Source organism: Euprymna scolopes, chromosome 6 (assembly GCF_053919585.1).
Source record: "Euprymna scolopes isolate OS-2025 chromosome 6, ASM5391958v1, whole genome shotgun sequence".
In the NCBI taxonomy this organism is placed as follows: domain Eukaryota; kingdom Metazoa; phylum Mollusca; class Cephalopoda; order Sepiida; family Sepiolidae; genus Euprymna; species Euprymna scolopes.
Window position 1 is genome coordinate 92,232,607 of NC_136487.1, and position 25,283 is coordinate 92,257,889.

At 33.2% G+C, this 25,283-nt stretch overlaps 1 protein-coding gene across 50 annotated transcripts in view; it reads left to right on the forward strand.

Moving 5' to 3' along the window:
* Nucleotides 1–20,741, forward strand: part of LOC145277786 (uncharacterized) — a 212,418-nt gene extending 191,677 nt beyond the window's left edge. For 49 of the 50 annotated variants that reach the window (XM_080129551.1, XM_080129552.1, XM_080129553.1 and 46 more), the window contains 2 exons: nucleotides 3,415–3,453; nucleotides 19,530–20,741. In XM_080129551.1, coding sequence (XP_079985677.1) covers nucleotides 3,415–3,453; nucleotides 19,530–19,798 — 308 coding nt within the window. In that variant the 3' untranslated portion in view covers nucleotides 19,799–20,741. The remainder of the gene's footprint in view (nucleotides 1–3,414; nucleotides 3,454–19,529) is intronic. The other variant, XM_080129604.1, reaches the window with a different exon arrangement.
* The last annotated feature ends 4,542 nt before the right edge of the window (nucleotides 20,742–25,283 follow it).

A 25,283-nucleotide genomic window follows, 5' to 3' on the forward strand; every position in this document is an offset into this window, starting at 1 on the left:
TAGAACACTGTTCCCATTTTCTTTATTTAATATTGCAGTATTATGTCCTTTCTGCATAATAAATTCTGCTGTCTCACCTTCCGTATTCCTATTTCTTTTGTACCACATCTTTTGATTTGTGGCATATGACATAGTCAAAGGTGACCTTAATTGACTTTCTGGCCTGCCTGCACGCGGAATTGTTCTATAACTTAGTAATAATCTTGGTAGGAAAGCATCGATTTTCTCTTTCTGTTGCACGCATGCTTTTATGCCCTTCTTTACCGCCTGAACCATCATTTTCGCTATCCCGTTACTTTGAGGGTGGTAATGAGGGGTCTTGTAAGGTATGCATCCTATTTTTCTTAACCATTCATGCAAATCAGCATCCGCAAATTCTGGTGCGTTATCCGTCACCAATGTTCTCGGTATCTCATTTCTCAAAATATTACTCTTAATATTTGTTTTATGATGTTACTTTTTTTATCAGGTACTCTCACCACTTCAGGCCAATCTGAATATATGTCTACTAATATTGATAATAGTTCTATCTCATTGACATAGGCATGAGCCATGTGTACTCTGTTCCACGGTTCTGCTTCTCGGGGTCACACATGTATTTTCTTCCTGAGTTCTGTGCATTTTGTGCATCTTTTTACGTAGTCCTCTACATCTCTTGAGTACCGCAGCCACCATGCTTCTAATTTTAATCTTCTTTGCATAGTTGCCACTCCACAATGTACGTCATCATGTACACTTTTTATAACCTGTCTCCTTTGTGTTTCTGGGGAAGTCTCCATTACATATTAACCCGTTTTCTATAGTCAGTTTATGTCTTATTTCTTTGAATGGTCTTTCAACCATTGAACAATTTCCCCAACGATTATCTTTTATCCTCAACGCTATTCTGTTTAACACTGGGTCATTTGTAGTTTCAGTAGCCATTTTATCTACAGATATTACATCGGTTGCTACAAGATGCAGGAATGTGTCTTTAAATTCCTCATCGTTTTTATCCTTATCCTCTCTATAAAACCTCAATCTAGATAAGGCATCAATGTGCAGTATCGTATTCCCTTTAACATACTCAATGTCAAAGTCGAATGCCATCAGTCTGATCGCCCAACGTAATATTCTGGACTTTGTAACTGTCGGTAGTTCTTTTCTTGGGTTGAAAATAAATTCCAGTGGTCTGTGATCAATTTTCAACCAGAATTTTTTCCCATCAAGAACTGTCTTGCTCTGTCCATTGTCCACACTATGGCAAGTGCCTCCCTTTCTATATTAGAATAATTGTCTTCAGTCATTGTCAATCTCCTCAATAAGTACATTATGGGATGACCATCTTGTGACAAAATACCAGATACGGAATGCTCACTAGCGTCAGTAGTTAGAGTTATGTCCTTTTTAGTGTCAAAAATTTGTACTATTGGCTTTTTCATCAGAATCTGTTTTAAGTTTTCGAAAGCTTTCTGTTGGTGTTCTAACCAAATGAACTCCATATTTTATTTTCTGAACTTCGCAAATGGTTCTGTCAACTCATTATATTTTGGTACATGTTTTCTATAAAAATTTATCAAACCCAAAAAAGACTCCAACTTTTATTTTTTGGTGTAGCCACTTTTAGAATTTTCTCTATTAGCGCTTCATCTGGAGAGATCCCTTCCTTTGATATTGAGTAACCCAAAAATGATATTTCATTACTATTGGTTACACACTTTTTTGTATTTACTGTCATGCCAGCGTCTCTTAGCCGGTTCAGTATATTTTTTTATCTTTAGATCATCTTCATTTAAATCTCCAACACATATCTCGTCTTCCACATTTGGAATAGGGTACGAGTCGGTGCAGACTTTATGGTTTACTCCTATTTCATAATCTTCACAAATTCTCAAGTCACTGTCTTTTTTATTTTAATACAACAATGGGTGATGCTCATTTACTTCCTCCTGATGGAGCAGGTTCTAATAAATCTTCCTTTATTAACTTTCGCAACGTCGCTATTACTAACGGTAATAAATGCACTGCTACTTTTATCGCTTCGTAGTAGGAGGGAGGGACATTTTCATTTAATTTCAGGTTAGCTTCATAATTTTTTAATTTTCCTGTTTTTTCCATTTCTATCTCATTAATCAACTTTGTTGAATTTATTTTTAATACATCATTCCTCAATAGTCCATGCATTTTTCGGCAATTTGTAACTATAATGGGTACTACTTTATATTTTTCTTTTAGTTCTATTGAACCTTCAAAGTAACCCATGATTGCTATAATCAAGCCATCAAACTGACGTAATTGTATGTTGCTTTTTTTTAAAAACGGTTTTCCCATTTTTTCCCACAAATTTCTGGGTATTATGGTTACTTCACTGCCAGTATCTATTTGCATTTCAACAACACAATTGTTGATTTTCATTTTTGTATCTCCATTCCTTGATCCAGTATTTTGTATATTATCCTTCTTTACATTAAAGATTTGTCTATTTTCATTCTCTATTCTTTCCACATTTTTCGTTTTACATACTTCTTTGAAATGATTCTTTTTAAAACACTTTGAACATGTTTTTCCAAACGCTTGGCATTTTTCTTTTTTCCTTTCATGAATTTTTCCACAGTACGTACATTTTTTTCTTTTCGTTTCTACCGTATAGGTATCAGCCATTATTTCTTCATAGGAGATTTTTTTTTATTTTGGTTGTAGGTATGTATTAATTCCTGTTGTATAAATTCTACACACATATTCAAGGGCATGTTTGTAAGTTGTAACTGTTCCATTAGCTTATATCTATGTGCCGAATTATGCATACCTTCAATTAATCTTAGTTGGATTAATTCTTCTTCAGTTGTCTGTTCTTCTGTTCCTAGTTTTTCAAATTCACAGTATTTACTCGCACTTCTTAACCGGTGTAAATATTTTACTATCGGTTCATCCATTTCCTGCTTCATTGCCATAAACTTGGTCCTTTCTGCAATCACCAGTCTTTTCTTTGGCATCATGTTTCCCTTGATAACCTGACTTATTTCTTCGAAAGTCATTTCTTCTAATTCTCGAAGATAAACCATTGTAGCAACCTTCATAATTACTTCACAACCAGCGTTAGCCATGAAGAAGTCAATGATTTCATTCTCCCCTCCTTGTTTTTTTATGTCTTTCAACTTTTTGCTTCTCGCATTAGCAGCGAAGGAACGAATCCAAGTATCTAAATATTCCGGGTCTTCAAAGACCAGAGAATATCCTATCGTCGACGCCATTGATATGTTGTGTGTAACGCTAAGCAAGCGTTCAACAACCACCTGTTCTAGTTGGTGTCAGTTTATAAATATGAACTATCTGCTCATATGTAAATTATACTTAATTTGCATAATGACTACAGATTAAATAAGTTTTAAATTTAAATTTAAATGCTTTATATAATGTTTCTTTCTTCTCTTTCAGCTCGATCAGAAAGTGAAATCGAGGAAGAAAATTTAAATGGTATTGTATCTGTTTTTTTTTTTTTGTTTGTTTTTTTTGTTTTTTGATTTTTTATTTGCCTACAAATATTAATTGTAGGGTTCTACAAGTATTAAATTTATAAACAACTAGAAGAATATTAGTTCTAGAACACATTTCATTTTTCACATCTTAATTAACTAAACGTATCTTGTTTATTTTATTTATTTATTTTTTTGTGTGTGCAGGGTGGGTGGGGAAGACATCCCCCCTAAATGCTAAAGTTTGCAACAAAATAATGTTTATGTTACTCACTATGTTGCCTAGAATATGCATCCCATAATTCATAATAGGAAGTCAACTAATTTAAGAGTTTACTCTTGTAAGTACATATTGAAGCCCAAATATATGCACCATTCTTTTTATTACATAATTGAAAGATTGTCTATAATTTTTTTCCTGAAATTAATCCCTATTTTAGTCACGTAAATTCTTCCAACATTGAAAGCTGTGTTTGTGTTCGACAAAACGTTGGCTTATTTATGTTATTAAAGCAGAGAAAAAAAGAAAGAAGAAAGGTCGGAACTCTTCTTAACTCTCAGCATTGAACTTTTTCCCTAAGTAGCTGTTATATTTTCTCTTTTCGCCCTCTTCTCAACTGTTTGGAATGATGCACATATGCTAAATTGGCTACTTTATTCTTAATTCATTAAATAGAGACAATCTTTAATCTTCTTAAAGGAGCTTATAACTATGATATTTTTTCAATAAAAATTTTTGCCGGTGATCAAAGGCGAAAAGTCAGTTAGTGCTTGAGCACAGCGACGGTGAATTATCAGTAACAGTAAAGCTGAGTGACAGATTGAGACAATGAATCATTATTGACAGTTTTTTTTTTATATCTTGTTATGTCACCATCTCCATTGTTCCCAGCCAATTTAAGGTAGCATAACAGATTTGATTGCTATGGTAACCAACAGCTAATCAGAAAAAAATCGTCACTACATTCCTTACAAATTCTGAGAATTTTTGAACACAGTAATCTTATTATAATTTTTGTTTTACTGAGTGAAAATTAAAAAATTTGTTTTCAAAATATAGCTGAGAAGGTGACCTATGAACTATAAAAATTGTTGGAAGTGTTTGAATAGATGGTTAAGTGTTAGTTTTACATATTTAGAACTGCTTTAAAGCTTTAATGAAATAAAATAAAATAAAATACAATGAGATGAAGTAAAATAATATATATATATATATATATATATACATACATATATATATATATATATATTCGTGATTTTTTTTTTTAATCGACTTATTTATTTTATAACATACAAATATGGTTCATTTCTTTTTCATCATTTTAAAATTTTACCATTCTGATATATATATATATATATATATATATATATATATATATATATATATATGTAATCATCCGCATACAGTACTGTTTCGTTGTATCGCAACTCATCAGTACGACTAGACTAGCACCTCTCCCAAGCCGAGGATTGAACCTAGAACCATAGCGTTGATAGCCGGCAATTCTACCTATCAACCCACGGGAGCAGCACCCGTAAATGACCTCAACAAATGTCCATTTCAAACAAACATTCGTCCACCACTTTTATAGTGCTCAAAATACTTGTTTACAAACAAACAGCGAGCCTCGCATTTTTCAGCCAATTAATTAGCGGGTGAGATTATCTACAACAGTGCTCTACCCAAAGAGGGAGGGCTTAAAATATATTTGTAGTCATCCACATATAGTACTATTTCATTTCATTGTATTTTATTTTATTTTATTTTATTTCGTTCGATTTTATTTTTATCTCTCTACCCCATCTTACTTATATTTTATACCATGTTTGCATATATATATATATATATATATATATAATGAACATCTAAATCTCTGTATTATTTTATAACTATGAAAGCACATTCTCGCAACAACATACTTACACAGAAGCAGAAATTCTTTTTTATTTGAGAGGAGGGAAATAATCCTGCCTATACGCAAACACTATGAGAAAGGTAATATTTGATATGAATGGAAAAAGCATGTTGGTGTAACGAACATAATGAAAGAATAAAAGGAAAATTGGCTATTATAGTTTTGAATTTTTGGGGATGATGATTGATTATTCATATTATCTGCATTCTTTGGAATACTGTATTTATCTTGAGTGTCATTTTTATAACGTTTCGGTCGATGTAACCTCCCACCTTCTTCAGGCGTATCTTGTTGAACTCAGGAATCTTTATGTGGAACTCAGGAATCTGCACAAACTTTCAAACAGAACCCGTTATTAAATCTATGGGGATAATATGCTCTCATTCTGTCAACTTAAGTAATTCACAATTTCAATATTTTTTGTTGCGTACAAAATTATTATTATGGTTATGTAAAGACCAATTTAAAACTTGTTCAGAAACATTCTTTATTTTAGATTGTGAAATTAAAAAATAAAACATGAATACGTCAGCTGATCGGTTTCAAATCTCGCTTAAAATTGAGCTTAATAATTACGTTTTAAAAAAAAAAAAAGGGGGGAATAATGAATTGGAGATGAAAAAGCGGGGGTGAAAAAAAAAGGGGGAAACTAATTATTAAATCGAAACCAGATTAAGCCCTAAGAGATTCTCTTTTTGTTTGCAAAGAGAAGGTCTCAGAGTCTTAATGTATCTGGTTTCTAGAATTTTGTCTTTATGTATCTGGTTTCTAGAATTTTGTCTTTATGTATATGGTTTCTAGAATTTTGTCTTTATGTATATGGTTTCTAGAATTTCGAAACCAGTCAGCTCTCGTATTCATTTTTTTATTTTTTAATTTCACAATCTAAAATAAAGAATGTTTCCGAACAAGTTTAAAATTGGTCTTTACATACATAATTCACAATTGTATTTTTGTATCGCTCATACTGAGGATGGAACCTTACATCCCCTGGAATGTAATGTTTTACAACTGAATTTCACCAAGTACTCCAATCACTACCCCATGGGTCCTTAAAGACAATTCTAGTCCATATTTTAGTAGTCTTAAACCTATTTTTGCTTCTAGCTGTAAATATCACCATTTATTACTACATATTATTACTATATGCATATACCTACTTTATTATTGGTTCACCAACTTAATCGGATTTGGACCTTAGAATTCACCCATGTCCGTTTGTCTGTTCGTTTCCTAAATTCTCAACAACTACTCATTATATTTTTCTGAAATTTTGCATGACGTTACTTGTACCCAAGGGAGGAAATGTAACATTCTCGGATTTTTTTTTTATGAAAATTCTGGTTGCATCCCCAGTGGGTCAAAAGGAGTCAAAATGGCCAAAAATAGCACTTTCCGGAACATAGAATCTTTTCTGACCATTAGATTTTGCTGAAAATTACCCAAAAGCAAGACCACATAGATATACATACATAATATTTGACCCTGGGAAAATTCTGAGGCTTGAGTCCCAGGGTGTTTTAGGAGTGAAAAGCACACCTTTTGGGGCTCATTTTTATTTTCTCCTAAAATACATATTTGTGTCTAAATAGGGGTTTTAAATCATACTGAATTAAAAAAAAAAAATTAAGACATCGTTTGTCATGAAATGGTGTCATTTGGCTATTTTAGGAAAATGTTTTACATCAGGCCAGGGGTTTAAATAGTCAAATTAGGTAACAGTTCTATGACAGATTTTGGCTAAGAGTAACTCTTGTAAACTCGATTTTACAAATATTGATTATATATTCATAGAATGAACTGTAATATATGCGATTGGCTTACAATATAAGGTTACAAACTAGTAAACAGGCAACTCATTTTTTTTTTTAAGTGCCTTCTACACATGAAGATCCGACCATTATCTAACTACATCCTTGTCGGGAGGCAAGTAAATAAGAACATGTCAATTCAGATTTGTTTTACAATCCGAATTGACTGTGTATTTATTCCAATTCATGCTTGTTACCTGCAAATGTTAGGCTGAGGAGTTTAAATAATAAACTCTCAGCTAGTGGTCATAGGCAGTCATGGAGATTTTATCAGTGATAAGAACCTTCAAATTTTTGTACTTTGTACTTTAGAATTTTATCAGAAACAGTCTTTCTTGATCTGCCATGAAAAATAGAAAGATGAAAAGCTATATGAAGTGTGGTGCCATTTATTTTACTGGCTGCAGTACCAGTGAATGCTGCAACAAAAACAGCTGGATGTTCCATATCTTTGAGAGAAAGTGTTCGCTTGAGGTAATCAGCTATAAAGGTTAACCACATGACTCTTTCCAGTCTCACCAAAAAAACATGACAAAGGCATCAGTCGGGGGACCATATAGTTTTTGGCTTGTTATCTAAGTATATATTATCTATTATTTATAAGTAATGGCTCCCATATGATGTTAAATTCTATATTAGTTCTACTTATATGAGCTACTTCTTCTGAGTCATTTTACTTTCCACCACTCATAATTTTTACTTTGTTTCTTAAAGGCAGATTGTTTCCCTTTTCTCTTCATATGTGGTCAGCCATATCCTACTTTTACATCTCTCCACATATGGCTTTTCGATGTTCTTCTAACTTTACATTTAGTTGAAGGCATGTGTTACCTTTGTATAGTTTTTCATATTTACATGGGATCTCATACACATAATTCTTCCCATCGGAAGTTTGACTCACAATATGTTTTCAGAGAGTCGAGTCGTTTCTGAATACTGTCCTGATGTCATATGGATTATATGATTGATTTTTTTTTCATGTATGGTATAAAAACTGTGGTAAGTTTTCGCTGGTGTTTTTTGGTGTTTGGTCAGATTTCTTGGGGGCTCTCTGAATAGTCGTTTCAGTTGAAGTTTTCTATGAAACTGTCCTGCTCCTGTTGACATGCATTGCTGTTGCTACATATTGCTTTTGCTTGATGTTGTAGGCAACAGACGATTCCTTTCTTTATGGATGTTGAGAGTGGAAGTTTAGATACTGTCCAGTGAAAGTACGCTTTTGATATATAAATGACATAAAACACTGATCAGTGCGAGTCATCAGCACATCTAGGAACAATAATTTGTTATTGTATTCCTTTTTCACTGTGAACTGCATAGATGGACAATATAGATTTCACATGGTCCAGTAATGTTTGAACATCTTCCTGGTGAGGCCAGAGTATGAATGTGTTATTCACATATCACAGCTGCATTATTGGCTTTAGTAGTGTTGATCCTAATTTCATTTCCTCAAAGTATTCCAGATACAGAGTGACCCCAAAAAACGGGCCCTAAATCTAATTAGGCCCCGTTTCTTAGTGTTTTGTCTGAATGAAATGAAACTTTGGTCATAACTAGTTTATTATATTCAAAACATCACATAAAAAAATTAGGGTCTTTGACCTTTTTTTCTCCGTTCTACAGCATATGTTCTAGATGACCTCCATTTAACTTTTGTTTTGTTTTGTTTTTTTGGGGGGGTCACCCTATATACATTGGCTACTACTGGGGACAATGGTGACCCATTGCCAGATATTCTTCTTATTGATATATATCAGGTCCTATCACAAAACATCTACTTTCTACACAGGTCTACTTATCCTTCAGCTAACATTCACGTATGTGGAGACTTCAATGTTCACAACGTCGAATGGTTGACCACTCAAACAAGACCGATGATGAGGGGAGGTTCTGTCATGATTTCTCCATTGCCTATGACCTCACTCAGATTGTTCAGGAACCTACCCGTGTGCCCGATAATGACGGCCAGTATGCGAGCCTACTAGACCTTTTTCTCACAACTTGCCCTGAACTATGTTCAGTTTCTGTTCTGTCGCCTCTTGGATCTTCTGACTACTCTGTTGTATCAATTAAGATAAAAATGAAATGTAATAAGTCCCCAGACGTACCACTTCATCGTACAGTATATCGATACACTAAGGCTGACTGGGATAGCTTCCGTACATTTATATCTGATCTACCTCTGCATTCCATGTTTAAAAAGGATGTGTCCTCTATAGTATTAGACCTAACTGAATGGTTAATTATAGGTATTGACCATTTCATACCCTCTAAAAAGTTTCAGCAAAAACCTAACAGCCAGCCATGGTTCTCTCCAGAATGTGCTGCTGCCATTGCGCACAGAAATCACTTTTTCCACTGCTTCAAACGTAATAGATGTATGGAAACTAAAGCCGTTTTCAGGACTGCCAGCAACCATTGTAAGAAAGTAATAAGGAACGCAAGAGAGTTGTATGCTCAATCTGTTAAGTCCAAAGTAGCTGAGCAGCGGCTTGGTTCCCACCAGTTTTGGCAAATAGCAAACAGAATCCTGAACAGAAGCGTGTGCTCCATCCCAACTATTATCAATGGACCTGAGGTAATCTCGTCAGCATCAGACAAAGCCAAACTCTTTGTCAAGAACTTTGCAGCTAATTCTACCCTTTGCGACCAAGACCGCCAACCCCCAATATTTCCTCCTGTATCAGAAAACACGCTATGTGATATACGTATATCTGTACGTGATGTTGCCAAGCTAATCAAAAACCTTGATTCCAGTAAAGCAACTGGCCCTGATGGTATTCCAATTATAGTACTCAAAAAACTTCAACCTGAACTAGCGCCCATACTTACAAAACTGTTTAAACGTTGTCTTAAGGAGAATAGTTTCCCATCTCCCTGGAAAATCTCATCAGTATGCCCTGTATTTAAGAATTCAGGTGATCGCTCATCCCCCTCTCAGTACAGGCCAATAAGTCTCCTGTGCGTCATGAGTAAGTTGCTAGAATCTGTGTTAAATACAGAAGTAATCAAACATCTCAACAAAAATAACCTTCTTAGTGACACTCAATATGGTTTCCGTTCTGCTAGATCTACAGCAGATGTGCTTACAGTTATATCGCATAGGATTAGCAAATCTCTCGACGGTGGCAATCTTTCTAGGGCAATTGCTCTTGACATATCTAAAGCCTTTGATAGGGTATGGCATAAAGGTTTACTTCATAAGATCGCTAGCTATGGTATAGCTGGAAAAGTCTTCTCAATTATTAAATCATTTCTTTCTGATAGGTTCATAAGAGTAGTAGTTGAGGGGCAAAAATCAGAAGCTCACAGTATTAATGCCGGTGTCCCTCAGGGATCCATCCTGGGCCCAACTCTTTTCCTGATCTACATTAATGATCTTCCAAATCATATCCTTACATCATTTGTAGACATTTATGCTGACGACACTACCATTTATGGTACCACATCTAAGACAGTAAACGAGCAAGTACTCTCCAATTCTCTCTCCTCTGATCTTGAGCATGTAGTACAATGGGGAAAGGAGTGGCTGGTTACTTTTAATGCATCTAAAACCAAGCTTCTCTCTTTACATCATCAACATTTTAATCCACATTTGTCATCAATTGAAATGAATGGCTCTCGTCTTCAGGAGGCCTCAAGTTTTGACAAGCTTCTGGGCTTGACCATTACTCCTGATCTTAAATGGAACACGTATATCAAATCTGTTGCCAAGGCCGCTGGAAAAATGGTGGGATCTTTCTATCGATCCAGTAGATATCTCACTGCTGATGCTATTCTCTATCTATATAAGAGCCAGGTACGTCCAAGGATGGAATACTGTTGCCACATCTGGGCAGGAGCTGCTAGAAAGGACTTGTCCTGCCTTGATAGAGTTCAAAATAGACTTCGTAGCCTCGTAGGAGATGTCCTTTTCTTCTCCTTACAACCTCTATCTCACAGAAGAGATGTTGCGAGTTTGTTTCTGATGTATCGTTATTTTCATGGAAAGTGTTCAACTGAGCTTCAATCTATGGTCCCCCCTCGCCAAACTTTCACAAGAAACACTCGTCTAGCTGTAAACACTATCAATAATTTCCCCCACTCTTTATCTGTGCCTAAACCTAAACATAGATTCCATGAACAAAGCTTCTTTCTTAGAACTGCACGCCTGTGGAATTGTCTTCCTTTTTCCTGCTTTCCAGCTGACTACAATATGGTTGTGTTCAAGTCTAAGGTAAATAAGTTCTTGATGAGCCGTTCCATATAAGTTATTAAATTTACCAAATTTTCATTACTAATGATTACTATATTGACCAACTTCTACTGTACACTCTTTAACCCTTATCCTTGAGTGGCCTCTGGGCCTTGATAATGTGGTGATGCCTTTGTAAAAAAAAAAAAAAAAAAAAAAAAAAAAGGTCAACATCTTCATTATATTGTCAATTTGAATGCAAGTGATTTCTTCTGAAGACAGCTTATTCCATACCACAATTAGAGACTCGTCAGTGAGTACTTTTGTGAACAGACTCACTACATCTAGATTCACCATCTGGTTAGAATGAATGTCTGGATTGTTGATTATTTCGATGAAGTGAGCTGAATTCTTGATATACAATGGGGCTTTGCCTATGATTGGGGTGATTATATTTCCCAAGAATCAGCTCATTTGATGACATGTTGAACCTTGGGTGCTGACAATTGATCTTAATGGAATAGCATCTTTCTGAATCTTAGAAAGATATAAACAGGTGTGATAAGTTGCTATAATGCTCAACTAACTGTCTGTATTTCTTATTGGGGATCTGTGACAGCTTCCTTTTTGTTTTCAAAGTCGGATCCTTTTTTACTTTACAGTGGCCACCAGATACTATTAGGAATATTCTGCTCTATCTATTAAGACCATAGCATTGCCTTTGTTTGCTGATAGCATTATTACTGCATAGTGACTTGATAGTCAATAATTCTTCCTTTGAGAGATTAAGCTTTGGAGGTTTTGAAATCTAGAGTGCTTGTCTTACTTTCCACCTTCACTCATCTCTTTGTGCCATAGGCAGCCTCCTCTATTGAAGCTATTCAGGGCATCCTCCTCTATTGAAGCTATTCAGGGCAGCCTTCTCTATTGAAGCTATCAGGTTGACAAGAAATTTCTTGCAGTTTTAACTTTTAAATTCAGATAAACATATCCCGGCTCAAACAAAACTTTATTGATCAAAATAAATATCATCAGAATCAACACACTTTTGCCAATGCAAAACAAGTGTATTTATGCCAGTAGCGTAAAAATCTTGCATTCTGGTGGTGATGAAGTCGCTGAAGGTGCTTTTGATATCACTTCGGTTTTTGAAGCATTTCTCACACAGAGAGTTGACAAGCTGTTTGAAAAAGTGGTTGTCGGTAAGTGAGAGGTCTGTGGAGTATGGCAGATTAGGTAGAGTTTTATAGCCCAATTCATTCAACTTCTACAGGGTCGGTTTCCCAACGTACGGTCGGGCATTGTCATGGAGGAGAATTGGGCCTTTTCTGTTGACTAATGCTGGGTGTTGTTGTTGAAGTTTCTGATGCATTTCATTCATTTTTTTTACAGTACTTCTCTGTTGTAATAGTTTCGCCTGCATTCAAAAAACTGTAATGAATAAGATCAGTCGCAGAGCACCAAACAGCCAGCATGACTGTCTTTTGGTGCAACTCTGGCTTCGGGAAGTGTTATGAAGCTTCTTCATTTAACCACTGAGCTGAGCATCACTGGTTGTCATAAAGAACCCACTTTTCATCGCAAGTCACAACCTGGTCGAGAAACAGGTCGTTCTTGTTACATAAAAGAAGGGAAGATGACACTTCATAACAGCATTTCTTTTGGTTTTCATTCAATTAGTGAGGCACTATTTATCAAGTTTTTTATTTTTCCATTCTCTCTCAAGTGATTGGAAATCGTTGTATACATTACATCTAATTCAGATGCAAGTTCTTAAACAGTTGTGCATGGATTGGCCTCAACTAAGGCTCTTAAATGGTCGTTGTCAACATCCGATGGCCGACCAATATGCTCATCGTCTTCAAGATTCTCATCGCCTCCACAAAATTTCTTAAACCACCATAGTGTTGGCATTCTGTAATGGTTCTTAGGACAAATGCTTTGTTGATATCACAAGCTGTTTTAGCAGCTTTTCAGCCTAGCTTGAATTGAAATAAAAAAATTGTACGAATTTGCTTTTTTTCCATTTTGTATTCAATGTTCTGAAAAGAAGATGTAATTGTTTTAAAACGATTGTAATTTAAACGATTAGATAGAGCGAAAAATGCTCTTCAAAATGATATGTAAAGTAAAGGTATTATAATAAAAACTTATTTGAAAATACATCATTTGAAATCAAAATTAAAAATTCTGCAAGAACCTACTTGTTAACCTAATATCATATCTAAGTATGGAATCCACTTGATGGTTGTAGCAAAGTTGAAATCTTTATTGAGCACTGATTCCTCAGAGGAAGTCAGCTGATGTTTACCTTGGTTTACAATGACTCCTATTAGTGAATGGTAGACATGTTAGACCAATATATATATATATATATATATATATATATATATATATATATATATATATATTTAGTGGAGATGGTAATTAATAAAAACTGAAGAAAGTGCTCAATACTATTGTAGAGCAAATATGCGTTTTATTTTTTATTACCGTTTCTTTCTGTTAAGTTACATTATTGTTTCGGCTACACGGCCGTTTTTTTGGCCGTCTGTAGCGTCCTCAGATTTAACTACTTCATTTAATCGCATAAATTAATATACGAAAGTATTATTTTATGTGTAAAATTATTTACTTCAACAGTGCTCAATACATAGGTAGAGCTAGTTAGTAAGTTATAAAAATATATATGGCAATTAAGCTACACAGAATATTTCACATTTCATTCTCATGAGAATTCGTCAGGTTTATGCCTTATATATATAACCTAAGCTAGATGTTGTATTTCTTTATATGTAGTGACCACCAATCGATCAAAAACTGCTTTTTCTAAAACTTATTAAAATCTATGAAAATCTGTTATTTCTGAACAACCTTTAGTTTTATCAGAAAGATAAAACCCTGAAGTTTATTATGCTAAAATTTCTATAATTTATAATAGAATTTTAAGTTTTAAACTTATAAAAAAAAAAATGGGGGTTTAACCCAGTCTTCGCAGAATGTAAATAAAACAAATATTTTTAAAAAAAGTTTTCGAATATTGATTCGAAAACTTTTTTTTAAATATTTGTTTTATTTATATCTAAAATTTACTATAATTTTGTTTTATTTATATCTAAAATTTACTATAATTGGCTATATGAATATGCAAAAATATTAGAATATAATTATCTTATATTTTAATAAATTCAAATAATTCCATTTTTTATCATGAATGTGTACAGTTTACCTACTGCCACCATCTTGGATTGCATGGTATGGGAACCCAGTTGCATCTAAATATTTATTTTAGCATTTTCATGACTTTTAATGTAACTATACAGGCAAATACATTTTTTTTAAATAATTGAATTAAATTATAATTACAAACGCCATTTATGGTAAAATATGTTATTTTTAGCTTTATAATTTTTTCCCCCGTCATAATAATTGATCAATCAAGCTTTAAATTTTTCCAAATACTTGTTAAAGGTAAAAAAAAACTTCATTTTTCCTATTTTTACATCAAACATAAATTTTTAGGATTATATTTCTCAGTTTTAATATCATTTTTAGTCAGTTTTTAATTTCATGATTAAAATCATTTTTCCTTTCTTATTTTCTAATTAATAATAACCAATGAACCACTCTCTTTTTCCATAAACTAGATCATACTGTATTTTCCCTAATTCTTTATTGCATAAATCAAGTTGGCAAAGACTTTTATTAGAATTTAATGCCGCTTGAAAGAGCTGTTTTTTGGTAAGTCTTTGAGGGGATACAACTTGTTGGAATGTCATAACCATCATCTACGGAAATCCATGTCTTCATAGTTATTATTAATTTTATAAAAGGGAGATAACAACTTTTTGTAACCGTAACGGGCTACCATATCTTGAAAACATCCCACGTAAAACGACACATGCAGATATAATTAATACTTATAATTTTCACACCCTGTTTTTTTTTTTTTTTTTTTTTTTTTTTGGTATCGATTCTTTAAAGCATTCTTTATGTACTGGTACATAGAAAGTTTACACATTCTAAAATAAAATTTTCAATTTATTTTTAAAGACTTAAAAGTATGCAAATTTTAGCAGTTTTGTAAAAAAATATTTTTTACCCTCATATGAAACAATAATTATTGATAACATATTCAATGAATCTCGCACTTTAAAACACAAAAGATAAAAAAATTAAACACATTCAAATTTCTGATTTCAGTCTTTGATATCGAAGGCACCCTGTGAATTTTTTTTTTTTTTTTTTTTTGTGTTTCTACACTCATTCACCCTCTTATCACAAAATGAATGTGTGCTTAATGGCTCGCTTGGACTTTAAGGGGTTAAACAAGGGACAAATGAGGAAGAGGAGGTATAAAATCCACAAAATATATTTATACAACGAATATGAAAAAAAAAAGTTACAGGCATATAAAGTGCATTCTTTACTTATTAATCGGTGAAATTTTATATTGATTAAATAATTACCTGAGTTTTGGTAGATTTTTAAAGACAGACCCTGTTACAAAAATCAAAAACACTCCATAAATTTGGTGGTCACTATTTATATGTAACCTAGCTCCTTCTCTCCTCTTCTGATGAGAAGCATTGGGCTTCAAAATGCCTAAATATGAAGAGCATCTATATATATATATATATATATATATATATATATATATATATATATATATATATATATATATGCATGTGTATATATATATATGTATGTATGTATGTATATATATATGTATGTATGTATGTGTATATATATATGTATGTATGCATGTATATATATATATATATGTATGTATGTATATATATATGTATGTATATATATATATATGTATGTATGTATGTATGTATGTATATATATATATATATATATATATATATATATATATATATATATGTATATATATATATATATATATATATATATATATATATATATATATATATATAGATATATATATATATATATATAGGATTAAGGCTCTTAACATTTGTACTAGAATTGCCCACAAGAGCCCAAAGCATAGTGGATAAAGTATTTGGTAAAATTCAGTTGTAAAAAGTTATGTTCCTGGAGATTGAAATGTCAATCCTTTGTGCAAGCCACCAAAAAATACAATTGCTAATTACTTATGACGGAACGAGGGCATGCTACTCCCAGGGATTAAATAAATGGTTCCGACAAGATACACTGAAGAAGATTGGATGTTACATCAACCGAAACATTATGCAAATAAACCTCAAAATGAGAACAATAGACTGAAGAATACAAATATTGAAAATTGTCTATCCATTTTTCAAATGCAATGCTAAACTAATAAATAGACTGATTTCATCTATTTATCTATCTGCTATATGATAAAATGATTGCAAAAATTCCCCTCTGGATCAAAGTACACTAGGTTTGCACCAACAGATGCCACATACAAATGTAATCCCTCTTCTGATGCTAGGGCCCTGGAAACTTCGACTCGGATCGTCTGGTCCTTCTCTGAGGGTTGTTACATTGAATCCTGTATGCTGAAAGCGAATATCAAAGCCGCAGGCAGAAAGAAAAAAAGGCACGTGAAATTCTACTCTACAAGGATTAATTCACGAAATTATGTACAAATGTTTTTACAAATATCGTTCAGTTCTTAGTAAGTTTTTTAAAGTCTCAAATCTTCTTCATGGACAGCATCAGACAGGTAGAGGAGGGGTTACGTCTTCAGGGAACGGCGGGTCTCCACACGATCTGTCCTCCTTGAAATCCAAAAGTAATCTGACTAATTTTCGAGCATATCGACCCAATGTAGTTGGGGTGGAAAGTTTCTCCAGCCAATCAAATCATGCTAAACCCCAGACTGCGGGTGTGCAATTCAAGTCAATATTAAAATCCTATGAACCCTTAAGGTCACCACCCATCACTCAGACAGCCAAAGGTCAGGGTAAAATATATATTTATATTCTCTATTTCAAATCCTCGGTATATCTGTTGTTATCCGGGATCAATTAAAGCTATCTTAGCATAGTTATCAGTCCTCCTCAGGCCCCTGGGGGTCTAGAGCTCCCCAATGAGAGGCAAATTGCTCCCTCAGGTTGATTACGTCACACAAATTTATTATGTCCAAACTATTATCCACCATCTTATGTAATTTTAGAACACCGTTTTAGACACATTTATTCATTATAATAAAATCTTACATTACATACGAGGAGAAACAGCATCACAATTGCCAATTTCTTAGTAGTTTGTACATTCTCCTCTAAATAAAAAGTACTTCTACCGCTGCCAGGATTATTATCTGTATCATATACTTATAGATATACCATAACCTTTCCATTTTCCGATTCCAAAAATAATGACTAATTTTTACAAGAGATTTTTTATATGTTACACCGACAAGGGAGATAATAAAATCACTGCAAATCATTTTTTTTTCTTTTTCAAAAAATTTGCCCAAAATATAACTTATATAATAAGCAAAAACAAGTTATTTAGCTTTGTGACCTATTTGTGTTAAAAAATAAAAACAAAACATTTAATAATAGTTATAAGTGTTTAATATATATATACCTAAAAAAATTCAATTATATTTTACATTGTGACCTATTTGCATTTAAAAATAAAAAGAAAACATATAATATTAATTATTCGTACTGCAAGTCCTTAGAAAAAATTTTTTTTTTTAAATTAAGCAAACCCCTATAAAAAATTAAAATAACAGTCAGTACCAGTTTGAGCACAAAAAAAGAAAACAAAATAAAAAATTACCTGCAGTAGCGAGGCTCAAACGTCTAACACTAAGAGGAAAAGATGTAGAAAAAAAGAAAGTCGAGTGGGACATGATGAACGTGACGTTCTGGCCTTCAAAATAACACCATTAAAACGTAACAGGAGGCGTGAGTGAAATGAGGTCAAAAGTTTAGCACCAGTTTGATGATTTTCTCTCTTACTTGTTATCTCTCTCTCTCTCTCTCTCTCTCTCTCTCTCTCTCTCTCTCTCTCTCTCTCTCTCTCTCTCTGTGGGTGTAGGAAAAAAAAACAATTGATTTGTTTTACATTAAAACGATTGCAGGGTGTAGAGTGTGGGACCATTTTTGTAAATGTCTAGTGTGTTCATTTATTTATAAAGACACATACTCTGAAATAAGCGATTTGTTTACTCAGAGACAATGAGATTTGCTGTAAAAGGGAGAAATTATTAATTTTAGTTTGTGTATTAGTTTATGAGACAGTTATGAAGGTAGACAGGGCGGTATGTGTATAATGTGGATATCATTTCACGGTGTTGTCGGAGTGGGGTGGGGGACATTTGTATTAGAGGGGAAAATATAAACTACTTCATCTGAAGGTCTTGGTGCTCATGGTAAATGCTTTCCTAGGATGTAGGATTTCATTATAATGAACAAATGTGTCTGAAACAGCATTCTAAAGTTACATGAGTTGGTGGATAATAGTTTAGACATATTAAATTTGTATGTGGCATATGTAATTGCAAACCTATGGTAATTTGGTCCGGAGGGGAATTTCTGCAACCAAAATATTTTATATAGGATTAAGTGTTGAGAAAATGTTTCATGGGCATGTGACCTGGGGGGGGGGAGCTGTACTTTAAGCACTTGTGATGGCTTCCTTTGAAAACTGTATTTTAGCATTACCCTCAAACTCTTAAGAATTTGAGGGAAGAGATTAGATTACAAAGCAACATAATTCTGCATTAAATTAAGCACATTCTTTAAGGACAAAGAACGTATCATATATGTCTATCTTAAATGACACTGACACACCAGTTCCTGTAAGATCACTGAAGCATCATTGAACTTAGTCAGTAGTAAAATATATGCTTATTTGGGAACATCAAGCGCTATATGTGCTCTCCGCTTATTTCGACATTGTTTCCAGTCATCCTGAATTTCTCCTTGCCACTAAAATCAAGCAGTGCCGATTCAGGAGAGGAGAAGTTAGGGATTGTACAATCCTTGCTTCACAATTCAGTGTGTCATCCATCATCCCTCCAGGATGAACAGATGAATATTGTCGTTCACATTGATGAACATCCAAATCATTAAGTTATTCAAGATATTTATTATTGTGGTATTGGAACCTAATAAAATGTTAACTTGATTAAAAATTTTCCAGAAATTTCTCCTTAAAATTAAATTTATATTATATTAATTGATACTTTTCATTTTTTTAGCACAAGTGGAACTGTATGAACCCTTGGATGATAGCTGGATTGCCTTAAATATTGGAAAAGAGTGGAAAACGCTTGCCCATACACTCAACTTTAAGCAGGCTGAGATTGATGAAATTGAAATCAATGACAACAGATTATGTGATCGTTGTTTTACTTTGTTAAACAAATTAAAAAATAAAAAACGTTCATATGATGAACTTACAAAAGCTTTGATTCAGCTAAACCTATTTAACCTCTTGAAAAAAAAAAATAATAACGACAGAATTTAAAATAATGTAATTTTTAATGCATCAGCCATTTTCAATTCCTATCTTAATTGCAGCAGAAACATTCATTTTTCATTGGTTGAGTTAACACAAAATGTTTCTTATATTACTCCTACTATATATCAATATATATTTGTCACTTAGAACTAATTGTTTATCAATGCTTTTAACCCTTGTATCAAATAGTGTGACATTTGACTGGTACCATTTGGAATCAATTTTAGTTAATTTTTAGAATAATTTTAAATGTGAAATATTCACACACACACACACACACACACACACACACACACACACACACACACACACACACACACACTTTCCCAATCTTTTCTAAAATCAAGTATTTACACATAAAGGTTGTCAACATCCATTATTGAAAACCAACTGGATTTTAACTTGGTACTTAGAACTTTGTCTGCATCATTGCCCACTTCACCATGGCCATCGTCTTTACTTAATCACTTCCATACACTGACATGTATTCCTCATTTATTTTTCTCTGGATATTAATCTTTTTTCATTTTATAATGATTTCCAGTGCTAGTGTGCAAAAGGGGCCTCAAATTTCTGGCCTCAGAAAATTTAGGTCATGTGATATAAAATGGACAGTGTAACATCAAATGTGAGATAGCATTGAATTAGTAAATCAGAACTATCATGGTTATAACCAACATGATCCAGATTTGTGGAACACATAACAATATGAAATCCTTTATTAAGAGAAAAAAATGTACTGTTAGCAATAAAAATGTTATTAGCAAATTGCCATTCCATTTGGATGAATTTATGTGCCAACAACTATACGGTCGCACAGAGAATGATGCATTTAATAATATATTGTTTCAAATTTCACAATTTTATAAAGTGAATTAACTAAAGAAACCAAACTGTTTTTTATTAAAGATATTTTTTTATTATTTGTTGAAAAAGAAAGTTTTCTGAACTGGTTTTTGTTTTTAATTATTTTTTTTTAGTTTATTTCTGTTCGATTTTTAAGATCAATAAAATCATAACGTTACAAAAGATAAAAGTAACCAATTAAAAAACAGAAGAATAAATATTCAAATATATGTCTGAGCCAACCTAAACATGCCCTAAGATTGAACGCAGAGAGAATCGCTGAGCAAGTGCTTCATTAATCCTTGATGGGAAAAGAAGAAGACCAAAAATGAACTCAAAGCAAACAATTGAAGAGATTTGCAAGCAACTGGAAGAATCTGGATGGATGCAATTTGAATGTAAGTCTACTCTTCTCATCTTGGATATTATTCTCACACTGACTGATTTAATCCACGAAGGTAGCATGCATCTGATGAAAGCCAGAGGAATAATTGCCTGATACATTGTGAAACAACAACTATGGAGATGAGGATAACAGTCCATAAATAAATAAATATTAATATGATGTACGAATTAGAGAATAATAAAGTTTATATAATATAATAATTCGCTGACTGACGACATTCAATGTTCTTTTTCAGGATGATGGATTTTCCAGTTGATTTTTGCTCGTGGAGAATTAGATTGTCTTCTCTTTTGCAGAGGCATAGTGTTACATAATTTTCTAGTTGAGTTTTGCTTGTTGGTAGCCCTATTCATTTTCTTCTTTTCTTAACGGGAGTCATACAATAACCATTAATTCGTATTATTTGGATTCTTCGAATTACTGTCTTCATCTTGAGTTTTATTTGCACAATGTTTCAATCAATGTAACCTCTAACCTTTTTCAGGTGTACGTTGTTGAACTCAGAAATCTTTCAGAACCCCAATAATCATCAAAATAATTTTCTTTGTATGATCAGCCTGCTTGACTTTCTTCATAAAACAAAAGAAATTTTTTTAATGTGCGTCTCTCACCTTACTTTTCTGAGAGGATGTTGATCCTAACATAGCTTGGTTGGAGCTCACCCTCCCCCCACCCTCCGGAGGCAAGAGTTCACAAGTTACTGTTGTCAGATCTTATTTTGATTGAAACATGCAAAATTCTAGCAGAAAGTGTCAAAAGCAAAAAAAAGAAAGGGAAAGAAAACAAAAAAAAATTTGATATCTTGTCACGTGGGTAAAAGTTTTCAAACATTAAAAACAGATTAGATTTTAAAGTTCATAACAAAAAGGCTATTGAGATTCCTACTTTTTTTTATCTTTGACTTAATATCTGAGTACAACCTGTTGTTGTTGTTGTTGTTGTTGTTGTTGTTGCTGTTGTTGTTGTTGTTGTTGTTGTTGTTGAGCATCATCCATGATGATTTTGTTGGCATTCGTTTCCCTGATATTTTTCTATTAAGAATTATTTCTAAAAGGATATCGGGTACTTACTGGAGGGACTATGTGAAGGTTGCCAACGTCGTTAAGTGAAAATGTCTCTGTGAAACGACCTGGAATCAAACTTAGCACACCCAGATTATTAATCTGTATCGTTAAACACTGAGCCACTGTCACCTTCCTGTTGATGAGATTGGGTTGATTAGTCTAAGACCAGGCCACATTCATACGTTACATACCATCATCAAAAAAAAAAAAAAAAGAAAAAAGAAAAATGCCATCAACAGTATTTTTCTAATTTATTAATTGCTTAATTTATGAAAGAGATTTACAGAGTTGAATACAAACCAAAAATGTATTGAAGATTATTGTACAAATGTCTTTATCTATTTTCTGGGATTTTAATAAGCTAAAATAAAATTTAGGCTTTGTAAAATATGTGCCAACAGATAAACTTTCAGGGTGATCAGCTTATTATACTTTTTAAGTAAATTTTGCCCTTGCGTTGCATTATATTGGGATGAATTTATGTGTTAAGAGATTAAAATGTTTATACTTCACAAGAATTTTATTTTGCGTTTTCTATTTTTTTTTTAGTTCTTTGGACACTTGATCTTTTAGAGTAGAATAAATAGTTTATGATTGTGTTTAAGAGTTGCCCTGATTTAGAAGATGTATCTTTGTACAGTGGTCTGGATTGGTGGTAGAAAAGATGTGTTATTTTTTACAATGGTGTACTTATTCTTTGGGTAAAATTAAAATGGTACCAGGTCAAGTTTGAACTCTAGCATGGCTAACATGAGTTGGTATTGTTATCACAAAGCATTCAAAGAGTCTGGGAATAATTTGTATTTACGTTTTGAAAGATTTTATTGTTTTTACACATGTTTTGCTTTGACTAGCATGGTAGTGGTAAAACTAGTGATTTGAATAATGTACATTTGTTGTGATGGTGAAGTGTGGAACATTTATGGTGGTCATAATGTTAGTGCTGGTGTTATAACTAATGGATTTTATACATAATGTTCTCATTAATGCCGGTCAGTACTTTTTAGGGAATATTATTAGTTAAACCAGTCTTCTGAAGCTGGAGTATAAGAAGATCTTTATTTCCTCATCAACACCTCATTTTTGATAAGCTGTGCAGTTGAAACTTTCTCCAACTCGTCTTTAGGCTACTACAGTAGTTATATTTCGTTGATTAGTAATCTTATCAAGCCATTTTATAGACTTTCTTCTTAGCCTGTGCTTGAGTAAAGTTACATGGGGAAAATAAACTAGGATCCTCTTCCTAGATATCTTCGATATCTTTCGAGGTGACTGGTTCCAAAACTAAGGAAGGAAGTCACTCTTCCACTTGTTAACTCATTTCCTAGCAGCATGAGAAAACCAGGCACTATTCTGACCTCAAAGAGACTGAACACAAACTCTGATGTAAGATGGATGCAATACATAGAAATGTCGACAAAGATGTCACTAATAGTCTATGTAACAAATTCACTCATAATTGAATTCGATCCACATAGTATAAAATTTATCACAATCATGAATTGAGTGGCTTCAATGTCTCTTAATGTCTTTATTAACCGTTTCTCTGTGGAATTACACACAAGATATGGAACCATCAGATACGAATGACATGGTTTCACACCGTTTAATTTCATATTTGTAAAATCAGTTCCTTGATTTACTTTGTGCACTTGGAAGCATTATTGCACCTCGTTTAACAATGCAACACAAATGTTTTCTACTTAGCATTTTCCACCTATGTCTGCTGAGTGCTGAGAGCTAAAACATTGAATGTTGACGCCTTTTGAATAAGATGATTGACCTGAACTACCTGTTTGAATTCATCTTGAGTTTAAACCAGATCCAGACCGCTTTTGAAATCAAATAAGTTACCACAACTCGGTCTACCAGACCTATGCATATTTGTTAGCAAGGATAGCCATCAGGTATACCTAGATTTTTAGATCGTCTGAGATACATCCTTAAAATCCTCTATGAGAATCATTTTTCTAAGCCTGTCCTGATCTCCCAAAACATTTTTGGTGAGACTTTAGCTGTCAAAATATGTTTTTCTGCTTAAGTAACTGAATATACTTTCTGTAAATTCTTAATTTTTGCTGATACAGATAGTAGATTTGACAAGATTGTATTCAGCGCAGTCAGTCATAGATAGAAAAAACTAGTTTTTTGAGTTTTGCCTTTTAATGTGATTCACAATAATATTAACCAGGTCATGGTAGGTTATCTTAGATTTGCAGTGTTGGAAATGTTTGTCCATGTCAGCCTCATTAAATTGTGGTAAGAGTCTGGCATGTTTCGATAAGTCGAACCCATTTCTCGTTTCTTGAAGTTCCTGCTATTCATTTAACTTGCAAAGTCGAGTCTCTTACTCAATTCTAGCCTTTTCAATATCGACTTAATAGACTTTTTCTTTCGACTTGAGCTTTGGTTTCAAGTTTTGTTTCCTCAAACTCAAACTGGTTTTGTCAAAGTGCTAGTGCATATACCAACAAATGTAGTGTTTAGTCAAAGATTTAGTGAAAGATGTGATTGTCTACCATGTTCAGCAATTATTCTAACTAACTGTACCTGTTTCATAGATTTCTTTATGCCTTGTAATTTTAATCTGTTATCTATCTCAACAATATTGTCTTTTTTTAGCTTACAAAACCTTTCTACATATAGGTGTTATTAAAAGGCTATCTATGGTTATCTACATTTTAATCTATTATTCTATCATTAGAGATCACAGTATCTGTATACTGTGAAGTTGCATGATCTCTAATTAGTAAGGAAAAATAGAGAGAGAGAAAATATATCCCAGATGAGCCTCCAATTTTATGTTACAAACTGGTGACATATAAGCAAACAAGTTCAGAAAATTTAAAAAAATGGTAAAGATGGATCTTTTTTTCAGAATCCACTCAAAGAAATCAGATGCCCAAGAAAAGCAATCCAAAAGAGACACAAAATGAAATAATTTATAAACAAACTAGTCTAGGTTGTTTGGAGGAGTGTGTTAGGAATAAGAAGAAAGTGGTAGTAGGTAGGCTCGAACCCGCACCGCGATGGAGGAAAAGAATGTGAAAAAAAACATGACGTCTTTACTGTTGCACCCATCACCAAACCGGAAGTGACGAATGTTTAAATTAAGGCTAGTCAATCAAAAAGAGGGGATGACTTTCGAAAATATCGGTGAAAAAAGCGACCCCCC